This window comes from Equus przewalskii, chromosome 13 (genome assembly GCF_037783145.1).
Source record: "Equus przewalskii isolate Varuska chromosome 13, EquPr2, whole genome shotgun sequence".
In the NCBI taxonomy this organism is placed as follows: domain Eukaryota; kingdom Metazoa; phylum Chordata; class Mammalia; order Perissodactyla; family Equidae; genus Equus; species Equus przewalskii.
In genome coordinates this window covers 87665032-87681322 of record NC_091843.1, presented here as the reverse complement: position 1 = coordinate 87681322, position 16291 = coordinate 87665032, and the positions used below count along the sequence as shown (strand labels likewise).

General features: G+C 47.6%; 1 protein-coding gene across 2 annotated transcripts in view; it reads left to right on the top strand.

The window, feature by feature from the left end:
• Positions 1 to 63: 63 nt before the first annotated feature.
• IQGAP2 (IQ motif containing GTPase activating protein 2) overlaps positions 64 to 16291 on the top strand; it is a 267942-nt gene continuing 251714 nt past the window's right edge. The window contains exon 1 of one of the 2 annotated variants that reach the window (XM_070571602.1): positions 64 to 397. In XM_070571602.1, the coding sequence (XP_070427703.1) occupies positions 352 to 397 (46 nt within the window). In that variant the 5' untranslated portion in view covers positions 64 to 351. Of the gene's footprint in view, positions 937 to 16291 lie in introns of both variants that reach the window. The other variant, XM_070571603.1, reaches the window with a different exon arrangement.

Below are 16291 nucleotides of genomic sequence, written 5' to 3'. Positions count from 1 at the left end.
GCGGCCCGGGCGCTGCGCCCCGCGCGCGGCAGGGGGCGCTGCGCCGGCGCGCGCTCCTCCCGCGGAGAATAACGGGGCCGGGCTGGAGGAGAAAGGAGACCTGCCCGGGAGGCGGCGGCGGCCGGGAGGGCGAGGGCGGAGAGTTCACTTTGCTCGGTGTCAGCGCGCGGCGGCTGCAGCGGGCGCCGACGAGGGAGCACCGAGGGAGCGGGTCGCCCGTCACAGGGCGGCCAGGGAAGGGCAGCGAGAGGCCGGATACGAGCGCGCCGGTGGGGCGCGGAGCCGGCGAGCCTGGCCAGCGAGGGGAGCCGCGGGGGGCGCGCCCCGGGCGGGCCCCCGGAGCCGCGCAGGATGCCCCACGAGGAGCTGCCGTCCCTGCAGAGACCCCGCTATGGCTGTAAGTGCGCGGGGCTCCCGCCGGCCTTGGGGAGCCCCCTCCCCAAGGACCGCGTCGGAGAAGCCGAGGGCTCGGGCGCGCGCCGCGGAGGGACAGGAGGGCTGCGGCTGTGCGGCTGGCGGAGTTGGGGGCCGGAGGTGCGACACGTAGTGAACGGCGTCCTCCCGCTGTCCCCACCGATCCCCGTTCCCCAGCCGGCACCCCAGCCCTCGAGCCGCAAACCCCACCGGGGCGCGGGGCGGCGCTGGGTCTGCGCTCTGGGACAGACCCAGGTGGGGGTTTAGGGGTATCAGGTGAAGACCCGCCAAACTGCGGGCCGCTGCCGGCTCGCGCCAGGGGGTGGCGTAAGGGACCGGATTCTTCCAACTCAGAAGGGGAGCAAAGTTTGCTTGCTGCGGCTACAGGTGGGCACCGCAAGCAGTGTGGCTGCGCGCTCTGCTAGCGGCACAGTCGGCCTTCCTGGAGGGGCCGGCGCCCCCTCCTACCCCGCTCCCGCGGACTTCATCTGAGCCGAAGGAGCCAGTTTGGGCCGCACAGGTGTAAGTGCTTTCCTGCTGCTGCCAAAGGGGCACCTCGGGCCCCAGCCCGTCCCCTCCCCGCTCCCCCCTGACCGGGCAGGACTGTGCCGCGCGCGGAGCGCTGGGCCCCGCGGGGAGAGGACGCGGCGCCGGGCTCCCGGGATCCGGTCGGAGCCCGCGTGACTTGAAGGAGATGGTGTCGATTACCCAGCCCGGGGCTGCCCTCGGGGAGAAATTGCTTTGGCGGATCGTGAGTGGATGGAACCAGATTAGCACCGACCACGTGGCTTCATGTGCAGAGTTCAGAGTCTTTACTAAACATGTGCCAGGAAGTATTTCCTTTAAAACAAACAGAAAGTTGGCTTGCTCTCTCTCTCCAGGGGTGGCCCTGTCAGTGAACCCATGGCTAAGGGCCACAGGTTAACCTTTCTCCCAGGCTGGCCTTGGTGGCAGAGGTACCAGGTTTGGGTTAAGGTGGTGGTACCCCCTGCGGGGTGGTTTGTGTGGTTCTGACTGGTTGAGAGGGCCACACACTTGCCTAATCCAAAAAGGGGAGTGGTCATCTTGTATAAATTCACCCTCCCCTTTCTGCCGCCAGGCTGGGAATGGAGTGTCAGAGGTGGGAGGTTAGTTTTCCTCATGAGACCCTTTTGGTGTCAGTGAGGAGGAGGCTGAGGAGTGAGCCCAGCCTCTGTCCTCCTGGGAGACACATTCAGCAGTTCACCAGCACCCGGCTCTTAGTTTGCCCTTTGGTAAACCAGACAGACAGCAGAGCTCCTGGGGTTCAAGGAGGCACACTGCTCATCCAGAGCGTGTGGTGTCAGCCTCGGGTTAGTGCAAGTCGCTTATGCGACAAGCTCCCAGAACATATGGTAGTTTTGCTGTGTCAAATTATAAGATGACCACAAAGTGTGGAAACAAGACGAATACACATAAAAAATGGTTTTTGATGTCACGTAAAAACTATGATCCATTGTGCGTGTTGTCCTCCCTAGTTCAGCGTGCCGTGCACACTTGCAGTGAATGGGGTGCATCGGTAGGGCATTTCCATCAGTCTCTGCGTGCGCGTCTGTGCTGTCGCCTGATGTCTTTGAATATTCCTGTGGTTTTAGCACCCTCCAGAAGCTGTGGTGAAGGAGGTTCAGGTCTCGCAAGTGTGAAGAGCACTCCCCACGGCACTTTCTTTGGACGTCGTTGTCCAGCTTTTCTCCAGTCTGGTGTGACGGCGTGGTGTGCCACCTTGTTGGAATCGCTCCTATTTACCTTGCCCCCGCCTAGCGAGTGCTGGTATTCTTTGGTCACTTGACATAGTAAAAAATGGAAAATATTTGCCGGTTTCCAGACTTTATGGTCACCTTGAAGTTTTAAGGCTTTAATACAAATTAAAATTGAACATTTCTGTAATTTTGATAACAGGTTCATGAATGTTTATTTTTAAACAGTTTACTTTACAAATGAAATCTAGTGGAATATGCCTTAGTGTTAATAGGTACTATCTAACTCTGACTATTCATGCGAAAGGGGATGACATGGTGTGTTAGAATATATAATTTCTAGTGGTTGGCTTCCTGGGCCTTCTGTCACCACAAGGTTGAAAGCGGTGCTGTGGGCTCCTCACGGGAAGGCCAGCGAGGATTGCGCAGCGTCGTCCTTGCTCTCTTGCATTACCAGGCTGGGCTTTTTCTCGTTTGTTTTTTGCTAAGTACAGGCTCAATAAAACCTCGAACTATACCAAACAGGCTTTATCCCCGATATATACAAAGAAACAAAGCCCTATACGTTGTTGTAACTTCAGTTCCCGCCCGTACATTCTGAGTAAAAGGTATTTGAGAGTGGGCTTTAAAAACAAATTTTGGTAGTTTCAAGTAAGCTGTTACACTTGTTTTAGGTCTAGTCTTCTGTTCTGCCATCTCTCCTCCCCTTGAAATGTCATTTAATTCAGTAATTCTTGTAAATTAGCTCAGGGCTGGTATGGTCTCTCTCCTCTCCACCAGGCTGATGTCTGTAAGATACCACCTAGTAAGTTGTCCTGGAAACATTTCTCAATGGGTTCTCCATGAAGGCTCCCTTCTCAGATTTCTGACATGGGAGGTTACTGAAGTTGTCCTGATTTGCACACTGGAACGCTGAGTTAAAACTAAATAGACCACTTTCTGTTTAATCCCTGCTTCTTCCGTATTGGCCACATCCTCCGGCAACTTGTGAAGTTGTTTTGTGCGGTATTACTACAGAACAAAGCTGAATTATCAGCTCACTAGTGCAGTTCTGCAGGGAAGAAGTGCAGAAAGGCAAAGGTGGAAGGCTTTTTATATTAATTCAGCCATAACCAGAATATTAGATAATATTGTAACCAGAATGTGTTTCTACACTCAAACCAAATTTAAACGACACTATGGTTAAGTATGATTTGCAAATAACTTTTGTGCCATTGTGATGAACCGTGATGCATTTGCCAAAGTAATTCTGAGAGCACGTCGCCACCGTGATCTGTCAAAAGTTTTGTTCCGGTTACTTGAGAGTTGAAAAGATCTGTAATAGCACAGAAGGGGCTTTGTGACTCGGCTTAGATGATTTCCCTCGTCACCAACAATATAGCCACCATTTAAGCGCCCGCTGTGGGTCGGTGATCGGCTTGTGTGTGGCAAGAACTGTGGTTTTCTATTCTCTGGAAAACTTCCTTCATGAGAAACATTGTAAAAGCAATAGTGATCAATGTTTGACTCTTTGCTTCTTTTAAAAAAGTACAACGTAAGCCCAGAGGACGTGTGGATGTGTGGGTTGTGGGGGGAAGTTCTGGCCAATGCTGTGAGCTTTTGAATGATGCTCTTGTCTGAATGGTGAGATTTCTAAATCACCTGGTAACTGGAGTATTGGGGTGGGCAATATAACGAAACCTCTGATCCCTTTCCCAGTACCAATCCGAGATGAAGGGCTTTAAGTTGTCAATTAAACTCAGGTGCGTAGAGCAGGATTGACTACAGCCGTGTGCAGCGGCGTGCCTCTAACGTCTACCGGTGCCTTCGTCCGAGCCTCAGGAGGTTCAAGACATACAGTGTCGTCATGTGATGCTGTCGTTAGTAGACAAAAGTCAAGGCGCTCCTTCATGTGCTAATGTTCTGGTTGAGCTTTTCAAAAGGATCTTTAAGGTCAACAGCTAAAGTGTTATGTTAGTCTGCTTTTAACTTTAATTACACATGTTGTTAGCCAAAATGACTTGTTTGGGAGAGTTTAAGCTCGTAATACGGAGTTTGTTTGAGAATTCAGTGTTATTCAGGGTGTTAGCTAACCTGTTTTTTCTCTAGGGAGCCAGGGCTTTGCTGTTGCCTCTGACCCTCCCACTCCACAAACTTTTACAGCTCATTCAGATCTAACGCACCAAGTTTTCATGGTAACCAAAAGAGAAACAGAGGCCGCTCAGCTTCTGATGTGATGGCCAGGTGAGTCCTCCAGGGTAGGCAGTTCAGCATGGGCTGTGGAATGAAGGTTTGTGAACTGACCAAGAGCTGGGGCTTCCCATGTGCTGTTGTTAACATCTGCTCACCATCACCTTTGAGGGGGCCAGTGGTCTCCCCCTTTCACAGACGTGCTGGAATCCATGGTACTGTCTCAAGGCCACACAGCTAGCTGGTGACAGTGCCAACTTGAAAGCCGGTGCCGTCAGACCCTGGAGCCTCTTCTCCCCCGCAGTTGCCAATTTGCCTCCCCTGACTGAATCGTCGGGGTTTGCCCCTTCTTTCTGTTTCAAATGTTTGTGATGATTTTATCAAACTGTGGAAATCTGCAGCCATTTGGAGAGTGTGCTTTTTAAAAAATAGATGCATGATATTTTCTAAAGTTCATTTTGTCACCCCCTGACCCCCCCAGAAAAAGCATAGAAGATCACATAGGCTTTTTATAGAGTACTTCCAGGCTTCATCAAAGGATTTTACATAAATAGGTAGAGACATCCCATTCTCACTGTGAGGCACTGAAATGAAAGAAAGGCTTTTCCATAATGTAGTGGCATGCTCCAGTGATTCCAAATAGGGTAATTTGTAAACCACTTTATTACATGTAGTCATCCCTCGTTACCTGCAGAAGATTGCTCCCAGGACCACCCTTGGATCCCCAAATCAGCTGGTGCTCAAGTCCCTGTGGCAGGCCCTGCCTATGCACGGGTTCCATCAACCGTGTATTTTTGATCTGCGGTTGGTTGAATCCGTGGATGCGGAACCTGTGGATCTGGAGGGCTGACCGTACTGGCCATGCCTTGAATCTGGGGTTGATGAGAAGTCAGGCAGAAGCTTGTAAGGGGTGAGTGACCAGTGAGCTGATACATTTTCACGTTACTTTTCTATTTTTCTCCCTTGAAGAGTGGTATCAATGAAATGGCAAAAGCTTTAGAGTTAATAGATGTGGGTTTGAATCCTGACTTAGCCATTGACTGCATGAGCAGCCTTGGGGTTTTCTCCTGTACCTGGAAAGGTGTTGTTTTATATTCCTCTAACGGTGGCTCCTGTGGTTCCTGGCACATAGTGCTAAGCAAATTGTAGTTATTTCAATTAATTGATCACCTAATATGTATAACACACTGTGGATGAAGGAAAAATGACTAAGATGGTTACAGCTTATAGGAGAATCTGGAAGATAAAGAATGATGCTTATACTTCTATTAGTGAACTTGCAAGTTCCATGAAAGTGGAGACATGAGGGTGATAGATTTGAATGGGGCGATGGAAAGGCTTCATGAAGGTTGTGAATTTGAACATGACCTTGAGGAAGGTCAGAGGAAAAGCCAAAAGGCATTCCAGTGCATCTGTTGCATGGGTAGTTGGGTGGGGTTGAAGCTTAGGATGTATGGGTAGATGCTGTGGATGGGGATACATCATGGAATCCTTTACTTGTAGGCAATGGAGGGCAGGTAGAGCTGTCTTGAGGAGAGTGGCTTGATCCGATCTCTCACTGAAGTGTCTTGTTCTTGGAGACACCTTTTCTCTTTTTTGTAACTTTTTGTTGGACGTTCATGGGTGAGTGGCCCGGCGAGGTGGGCAGCGGTGGGAAGCTTGGGTGTGGTGGACCTGCAGGAGCATGGGTGAGCTTTGGGGATGCGTGCATTTGGTGCCCCCTCTCTCCGCTGCTCAGAGACCCCTTCACATGCATCCAGGTTTGGGCATTCTTTGTGATGGGCAAGTTTGTCAGATAATTTTGCTCAGGATAGGCCAGAGATTAGTGAAGAATGATTATGCTTATGGGACTGGTGGCATTCAGTGAATACAGAGAGAGGTAGGTAGGCGTGGACTCTCGCCGGAGCCTCACAGATTCCAGTTGCGGAGACCAGCAACTAGCTAAACTCTGCCAGCAGGGGAATTCTCTGAGAACCGGTAAGAAAAAGGGGCAGTTAGAGCAGGTCCAGGACCGTGACAACTGAATTATCTAGGGGGAGAGTTTCTCCCACTTCTTTTTTCCTCATTGTCTCCATTACTTGCGGTAATTTTTACTTCTCAAATTTCACTGGAGATTTAGTGCCCTCAAATGATCAACATCCCAGTTTGTTGAAAAATGGCTCATGCCACATTTCCAGTTCACTAGCAGGTGCACAGATGTAACTAAACTCTAACTGGATGCTCCTTTAATTTTCCCATCATGGATTATGTCTGGCCCTTCTTGCCGAGGTGCCTAAAAGGAGCCCACAGCTGGCTCTCCAGGCAACGCAGTGGTTCTCAAGGAGCGGCGCCCAGACAGCCACCGCAGCAGAGCGTCACCTGAGAACTTGTCAGAAAGGTGAATTTCCGGCCTCACCGGACCTCCTGGATCAGAACTCTGGGGGTGGGTGCAGCAAGGTTTCTAGAAACCTCTAGCTGATTTGGTGCACTGCTCTAGTGCAGGAGGGAAGGCGTTCCTAATATACCGTTGCCCTCTTCCCAGTGCTTTCAGGCTTTTGTCAAGTAAGTGAAAACACATGGGCACCTTACCCAGTGTGTGATTTACAGTATTCCAGTGTGTTTGATTTGAGCGCACATGCACCGCATACAGACCCAGGCACTGATTCTATACGGGTTTGTGTTTATTTTATAGGATTTATTTTGGTATGGCTTTAAGCTTGCTTTTCTCCCTTCTGGGAAACAAATGTGATTTAGAAGATAAAGGCCAAAATCTCCCCTGATGAGGGATTCAGTGAGGTCAGCTCCCCAAGGCTTTCTAGGTGGGGTGGTGCTCCTAGGAGCCATTGGGAAGGCTGAGTGAGCCTTTTTGTGGAAAAGGGAGGCCCAGTCCTGGCCTCTAATTCTTGCAAGGGGTGCCCGGACAGTAATGGTTCAAGGATGTTGTCTTGGTCCATTTTTTTCCTCCAGGACAACTTAGTGTTTTTCATTCATCTCCTTATTCACAATTTTTAGAACATTGAAAAGGATGGCAGAGAGGTTATTTGATAGGAATAAGTGCACCCAGGTCATCCCCACATTGTGGAAAACTACACATCTGGGTATTTTGTTACTGATTAAAGAGAGAGGACATGTCTATGATTTTTTTGCTTGGGATGCCCAAAGATGATGACTTTTAGTTGTTCTTCTTTCTCTATTACTACTAAATCTCTGAAGGAAGACGTTTTTATATCACTAAAAAAAAAAATTAAGGCAGATTAGTTCCTGATAATTTTGTCTCATCTCATATTTCATTGCCAATATGAATTCAATCTTAAGTAATGATAATGCCGTTCCTTAGTCTCTGTATAGAGAGACTTGACTTGCATGTGATTGAAGCGACATGTATTTCAACTCCTTAAGTAACGCTTAGGTCAGTCCCTAGCCGGTAGCCTGGCACCTAGAAGATGCTCCATAAACAGGTTTTGCTTAAAGTGTCTGTACTGTACTGCTTGGCTAAAGGAGGAACTTATTTCTTTCATCTGTCGAATTAAAGGTAATCTCAACAGCTTTCAAGTGCCAGGCAGCTATTTACTGTTCAGTTGAGATTTGCTTTCCCTGTCTGTGGAACCTAGGTAAGTTGTTTCAATGTCTCTGTCTCAGTTTCCTAACCTGTAAAATGCAGGGGGGAAAGTGCAGGCTCAGAGGGTTAAATGATTTAATACTTGGAAACACACATATTCACAATGTGCCCGTGAGGAGCCAGCACTCAAATGGTGGGGGGGGGTGGTCACCCTCACCCACCCACTTGCCCGTCTTCCGCCTTCCTGCCCTTTTCTCACTTTACCCAAAAGTAGATTTAAAATCCTGGCCCCGTACTCTCTTGAGAGCATGTACTCATGGGGAAACTCTTTAGCTATCTATATGAAATGGAGGCGATCTGTCAATTTGGATGGGGGTCAAATTAATCCTGTTTATGGAAGTACCATGATCTGTTGCCGACTGTTTCCAAATAAAGTTGGTTGGGGGTTGGTTTTCTGCACTGCGTTTTTTGGGCACCTCAGAGACAATCGTGGAATTGTCACTCTGAAGTTATCAAGCCTCCTGTTGTCTCATTCAGGTGTCCAAAGGTAAGTTGATCGTTGTTGCTGCTGCTGCTGCTGCTGCTTTGAAGCCCGAGAGCTCAGGAGGCTGTCGAGAGGGGAAGCAGCTACTTGAGATAAGTGCTGGTCTTCATGCCGGCTTCAGATTGTGGAGCTTGACTTGCCTACCAGGGTCAGCCACCCTTCTGGTCACCCCAGTGCTGTGGGGTCTAGAAGGGAGATGGGGCATAACTGGAATGTTGGAGCCATTGGAAATTGAGAATCTGGGCTCTTCTTTCAGCTTACTCATCCATTCTGCCTCCCTCCCCTTTCTACCAGGTTTTTTTATTCTGGCGAGTTTCATATAAATGTTTCCTATCAACCACTCTACTCCTCACTTCCCCAAAAAGGGAGCATTGGCATCAGCCAGACTTGGCCGGGTCCCACCTGGGACCCTGGGGAGCTCTGTCACTTCGTGCGTTCTTTGCCTCAGCCCTGGGCTGACCGAGCAGGCTTCACAGCCTTGGGCTAAGGGGCTTACCAAGACGTCAGTCACATGGTCAGCCTTGCGGACTGTGAGCTCTCCGTCCACCCACCCCCTGAGCTGTGCTCCCTCCATATGAGATCTAGGCAGGTGGATTCCCAGAGCCTTGCTCATAGTGAACTCTCAGGAAGTTTTTCCACGAAACGGTCATTACACAGCTAATACAAGTATGCTCTCGCTTTCATTCTGTATCTGCTAATGAGTTTTATTTTCCAAAGGAAAAAATACTCATTTAAAAAGAATCTATAAAGATACAGTTCTGTCTCCATGAGAACCAAGCCCACATGAGTCCTTTCCTTGCTTTGGAACTGATTCTGGGGACAGTCTCAGAGCTTTCTTCCTCAGGTCCCTAACATAATGCAGCCATGCACTGTATAATGACGTTTTGGTCAATGATGAAATCCCCTCACAACGCATTTCTTGGAATATATCCCTGTCGTTAAGTGATGTGTGACTGTGCTGCTGTCAGTTTGAACTGGTTATAATAGTGTAGAGGATTGTGTTCGCGTATTCCTCTTTAATGGGCTCTGGTTGTAACTCTTCACATTGGATTAGGTGAACTCTGAGGAGGGAATGGAACTTAGTGTGCTTCTATGTAGTAGTTTTGAAATCTCTGAAAACCTGTACCTTTGATGTGTTAAACAAGGGAAGATATGTTACCCTGTGTGCTCGTGAATGCCTCTAGAAGGTTATGCAGCATCTTGTAGAGGTTGCCTTTGGGGAGGGAGTCTGAGGGCGAGGGTGAGAATACCATTCGAAATTGTTTTCACCATGTATTAGCTTTCAAAAAAATAAAGCAAATGTGTTTGGAAAATGTTGTACTACATTGACTACTCTGAGAATAACATGGATAAAATAGAACAGCAATAAAATCCATGAGGATGAGAACTGTGTCTTTTGGTCGCTGCTCTACCCCGGTGTCTGGAACGTGTCATTCAACATGTCAACAGTGGTTCTTTCTAGGTAATAAGATCATGAGTGAATTTTTAAAAAATCTTTTTTCTCTTCAAATGTTCTACTATAAAAATGTTTTTATTGTCAGGAAAGTTATAAGAGTTACCCTTTGCTGCTCAGGATACAAAGTTCTTGTTAGCTAGAAACTCTGCCTTGAGAAAATTAGAGTCTGAAAAACGGGTCTGTTGTTATTGGAAGGGTTCAGTGGAGATCTAATTTTCCAGGTGTGTGTGTATACATGTGCACATGTGTGTGTGAGAGAGAGACAGAGATTGAAAGACCGAAGTGTCCAGAGATCCAGGACTCTAATTGTAAGCTGTCGTGGTGGGATAGAGATGATGAGAGGATAGATGAGGAACATAAGGATCAGCAAGGTAAAGTTAGCAATGTGCGGCACTGGGTATGACTTCTCTGAGCTTCTGTCTATATCCGAAAATGGGTTTATGTTTACCTTGAGGGATGTGAGGTCTGGGAGATCACTCTAAAAACTGTAATTTTTTGTATGTGTGGTCTTGGGGGGGAGGGGTAATTTTGCCAATTATGTGAGTCACCCTTGGTATAGTCTTATTAGTATTGAAAAGTGTTTTTGACTTAATCATCCACCTCAAAGGCAGTGCCACTCTAGTTTTGTGACATAGGCTGTTTTTGGACCCATGTTTGAAGTGAAACTGTCTTCTTCCCCCCCCCAGCTTGAAAGGCAAAATTTTGGCTTTTGGTAGCAATATCTTTGAGATGTAAATTTTCTGAATCCTAATATATATTCTTGGCCAGATCCTACCTTTTCCATCTGAGTATTTCTCTTACTAAGAAGTGTAAATACTGGAAACACAAGTGTATAGTAGGGTCCTCAAAACCGAAGAGACATTTCAAGAGTAGTGTCTTTGAGACAGATGCTCTCAAAATGAAAAGTGTTTCCTAAAGGGAGACTCCTTTGCGAGACGGGGGGATCTTTGGTCTCTGCAGTGGGGGATGCAGCTGGGGAGGGCAATTCTGTCTCCCAGGCTGTTGACAGAGCTCATTTCTTTACAAAGTTGACATGTTGTGGCTTATTCTTAAGTAAATGAGGGGTGGAAGGCAGGGCAGCTGGGATCACTTGGGGCTTGAAAAGATTTCCCAGGGCTGCTGAGTGTCAACAGCAGGCCAGCCTCCTAGCTTCATTGTACGCCTGTGACTATTATCCACGCCGTCGTACTGTCACGTCTTGGCTGAGAGCCTTTCTAATTTGTACTTGCCAACCTGGCTGCCCATTAGAATCTCCAGGGGAGCTTCACGAAGAAAACAGCCGTCCCCGGATCTCCTCCCCTAGATGTTCCGTGTCTTTGTTTGGGGGTAGAGCTCTGGCATAGGTGTTTGTGTTTTGTTTTCCTATCAAAACATTTTGAACCCTCAAAACCTCATGGAACGACACAGTGAACATCCATTCCTTTCACGTAGCTCTACCAACTGTCAACATCTCGCCACACCCTTCTGTCTGCAGACATTGTAACAGCACACCCCTAAATGTTTCAGCACCCATCTCATGTGCCAGCAAGGATATTCCCCTCTACAGCTGTGTCCTCAATGCCACGGTACCACACGTTCAAGCCCCCAGTCCAATTTTAAATCCTACACTAAGATCTCCCCCAACTGAGCTTCATAGGCAGTTTTTGGGATGGGGGGTCCAGTCGAGTTTCTCCCATTACCTTTGGCTGTTATGGCCCCTCGGTCTTCTCCGGGCTGGAACATCTCTCCCACCTCCCCATCAGTTCAGTGACACTGAATCCCCTGAGGAGTCCAGGCCTTTCTGGGCAGGAACGCCTTATGAGTGACGCTATTTCCTCACAGCTCATCACATCAGGGGGCCACCGTGTCCAACCTCCCACTGCTGGTGACGAATAGATATTTTAAAAAATCTCTCTAGGAGATTCCAGGGTGCAGCCATGGTTTGAAATCCATTGAATTAATTAAACCCCTCTGTGTGTTTGTCATAAAGTGTACGACATAAAACTTACCATGTTAACCATTTTTAAGTGTACAGTTCTGTGGCGGTAAGTACATTCACATTGTGCAACCATCATCGCCATCCATCTCTAGCACTTTTTCATCTTCTCAAACTGACACTCTGTGTTCATTAAACAATAACTCCCAGCCCCCGGCACCCACCCTTACACTTTCCGTCTCTGTGGTTTTGACTACCCTAGGTACCGCTGATAAGAGGAATCATATAGTATTTGTCTTTTTGTGACTAGCTTATTTCACTTAGCTTAATGTCCTCAGGGTTCATCCAAGCTCTAGCATGTGTCAGAACTTACTTCCTTTTGAAGGCTGAATAATATTCCATTGTGTGTGTGCCACATTTTGTTAATCCATTTATCTATTGATAGCAGCTTGTGCTGTTTCCAACTTTTGGCTATTGTGAATAGTGCTGCTATAAACATGGGTCTGTAAGTATCCTGAGTATCGTGAGTCCCTGCTTTTACTTCTTTTGGGTGTCTACCCAAAATGGGATTGCTGGATCATATGGTAATTCTATGTCTAATTTTTTGAGGACCCTCCGAAGACCTCTCACTTTTCAATTGGGTGAACTGAAGAAGCCTCGGAAAGGTGAAATTTCTTTGAGTTCAAGAAAGAACTCGGTTAGAATGCGGGGCTCTAGGCATCTGTTCATATTACCTCCCCAGGGGCCTGTGTGGATCCATCTCTTCTTCTCAGGGGATGAGTGCCATGGGTGTAAAATCTAGATGTGGCAGGATTTACTTCTTTGCCACCTCAGGTGGTCTGCAGGACTAGGGTTAGAGTATAGTATTTCATTTACAGTATGCATAACTTTTTAAAGAGTTTAGTTTGGGGTTAGTAATTTAAGGAGTATTAGTACATAGACAACAAGTTGTATTTAGTCTCTATAAATAGTGCAGGGAGGTAATAGCTTGCCTCTCTGGGGTGTATAGGATTTTTAAAACAGAATATTGTTTTAGTTTGTTAACCTGGCTCCTCCAAATACTAGTTGTGTGACCTTGGACAAAGTCTTATCCTCCCTGGTTCATGTTGTTCAGCTGTAAAATGGGTGATGATAGTAGTCAGAATTGAATGAATTCATCTACCTAAAGTTCTTGGTGCCTGGTACACAGAAGGCACTCATTCAGTGCAAGATATTAATATAATATTTCCCATCAATTTCAAAGATGTTTAGATAATCCCAATTATCCTCAGAAGTATTATTTGGAATGCTGGCATTTTAAATGAGTTATTACCGTTTTACTGGACTGGGCATGTCTATTTGGCTGTCTTGTGACTGGCAGCTTGAGGCCTCTACATTGGTGACTCTGTTTTTTTTTTTTTTAAGTTTAGCACCTAAGCTAACATCTGTTGCCCATCATTTTTCTTCTTCTTCTTCTTCTCCCCAAAGCTCCCCAGTACATAGTTGTATATTCTAGTTTTAGGTCCTTCTAGTTGTGGCATGTGGGACAGTCCCTCAGCATGGCCTGATGAGCGGTGCTAGGTCTGCGTCCAGGAGCTGAACTAGTGAAACCCTGGGCCACTGAAGCAGAGTGCACAAACTTAACCACTCAGCCACGGGGCCGGCCCTTAGATTGGTGATTCTTAACCAGAGTACAAGGTGGCAGGAGCGTGTAAGAGCCAGGGTTCTAGCACAACTGTGGGCTCGAAAGTAGGGGGAGCTATTTCCTAAGGGTGAGTGTTGGTCATTTGTATTTATTGCTGGGGCTGTGGGGTCTAGATTAAGAAAGGGTGTTGGGAGGATTCTGGCTTCCTTGTGCCTAGCTAAGGTGGAGCCAGGACAAGGTAGCTGGCTGTTTTGGAAGGCTGGGCATTCTTGCACTCTCTGGTTAGAAATGAGCTGAGAATGATAAGATCAACAGTCTAACTCCATGTAACGAAATAGTTGTCTCTTAATGATGAGTTTGGAATTCGTGCTAAGTATAGTGTGTGGCATTCCCAGAATTATTCAACAAGAGAAGATGTTGGCTCTGCAGAATAGCCCAGTAAGTGTTGAAACATGGACGGTCCTACTTCAGTGGAAAACCCTGATCTGACCCTGGTCTTGGGCCTGTCTCTGGTTGCCACGTACAGCCTAGGGGAAGACATCCCACAGTATTTCACGTCTGGTAGAAGGGGATAGGACCTTGAGAGGTGGGCGTTGTGTATACAATTGTAATAAGAGGGGACTGGGTTCTATCCTTTTCTGTCAGTTTAACTTCTGATGATGCTGGCAATAACAAACACATACAGAGCTTACAGGTGCCAGGCACTGTTCTGAGCACTTTATAGGAATCATCCTATTTAATCCTTATAACAACCCTCTGAGGTTGGTAATATCCCCATTTTATAGGTGGGAAAACTGAGGTACAGAGAGGTTAAATAACCTTCCCAAGGTCCCACAACTAGTGAGTGACAAGTCAAGGTCTGAAACCAGGCTTTGTGCCTATCATACCTGCTGGATACAAGTTACAAAGTCAGTTTTTGATACCTGGTGCTCTTTCTTCTGGGTAAAGCGTTTAGCCATTTTATTAATTTCCTATGTGTAACAAATTAACAGAAACTGCATGGCTTAGTACAACAGAAACATTCTCTCACAATCCTGGAGGCTAGAAATCCAAAGTCAAGGTGTTGGCTGGCCGTGCTGTCTGAAGGCCTGCTGGAGGGTCCCTTGCCTCTGCCCAGCTTCTGCTTCTTGCTGGCCATTCGTAGAGTTCCTTGGCTTTTAGATGCAGCTCTCCAATCTGCCTCCGTGGGTACGTGGCCTTTTCCCTGCGTGTCTGTTTCTTCTTCTTGTAAGACAGCAGTCACTGGATTAGGGTCCGCCCTAATCTGGTGTGACCTCATCTTAATTTATTGCATCTTCAAAGACCCTATTTCCAAATAAGTTCTCATTCTGAGGTTTTGGGCACACACGAATTTTAGGGGATACTATTCAGTCCAGCATAGCCATTACATTTAGGAAAAGGAAGGATTGTAGACATCCTAAGTGTTTTCGCACAGTGACTGGCTAATCACCACCAGTGATGTGAGCAGGCAGGGAGAGGCAGTGAGTCAGGGGACTGGCTGGTGTCTGCTCTGCAGTCAGTGCTTGGTCATCACTAATGCTGAGACGTCATCACAAGAACAGATGCAAGAAGGAAGAGTGGGGAGAAGGCAGAAGCAGCTGACATCAAAGTAAGGGTCTGGGGGCATCGGGAGGCAATGAGGCTATGGTGGGCGCTAACCTGGTGAGAGAGAGAGAGACAGACAGAAGAGCCGTTTAGAATCCAGCGACTCAGAGGGATCATTGAAGTCCCCTCTCGGTCACTTAGACTATTCCGCACATTCAGAATAAGACCACTGGGAAGTGTCTGGTCCTTTTTCAAGCAGTTTACTTTGCAGCGACTGTAGGTTTCGCCAACAGTTAAGCAGAAAATAGACTCATTTAGAGGCCCTTTGATCAGGCTGGATGGTGAGACATACATTGTTTCCAATCTCATTTCTATGGCAACAGGACTTTCTGATGTAAAACCGTAACTCCACTTTATGAATATCCACTTCCTGGGTTTTTTTGCTTTGGCCAATAGAAAGCACAGAACCAAATTTGGGGCCTATCTATGGAATTTGTGAAGGGCTTATACACTGTTTTCAATGTATTTACATCCTTCTGCCTCATCGTTCTTGTCTACTTTTATTTTCCCTTACCTGATTTCTTTATGGTTATAATTTTTTCCCTAAGATGTCTCTCTTTGTTAACCTACTCAAATAGTTAAATAGTTTTGGGAAGGACGTGAGACATAAGTAAAGTGTTCATTCGACCAGTGAGCGCTTTGGGCAGGTCTCTGCCCTGGGAGAGTTGACCTGGTTGGGGAGGTGGCACAGGGTCTCAGAGCCTTGGCTCTGTCCTCGCTACAGTCAGCTGTGGCTTCCTCTCCTGCAGAATGCAGTAATGCAGCATGGTCCCTATCCGGTGGCGTCATAAGGACAAAAGGCCAAAGCGAGTGTGAAGCTCCTGGCGCCATGCTCGTGTGTAGAGCATGCTCAGTGGCTGGAGAAGCAAGTCCTCCGCCCAGAGGAGCGGTGTGAGCTGAGGCCCAGAGTCGAGAGTGCATGCCTGCAGGACTGACGAGAGGAAGGAGAGCGGAGCAGATGGACCGGTCTGGACTGCCACAAGGCAGGCAGGGCTTCTTAGATGCTGGCGAGGCACCGCCGGTTGCACCTTTGCTGCTCCCTCCTCCTCGGTGTTCCTTCTCACCCGCACTGACCCCAGGCCCATGCCTGCCTTGCCTTGTCTCCCCCTGCATCTGCCTGATGCTCCTGGAGCGTGTGCCAGGTCGGGAGCCTGCCCTCTACCGATTCCAGCAGAACTGAAGGAGAGGTGTGAAACTCCTAACGCTGGTGACCAAGACTGTTTTGAGAGATGGATTCTTCATTAAAATTTTATTGCTTTCATTTTCTTTTTCTTCTCCATTCTCTTTATTTACTACCTTCTGTTATCCATA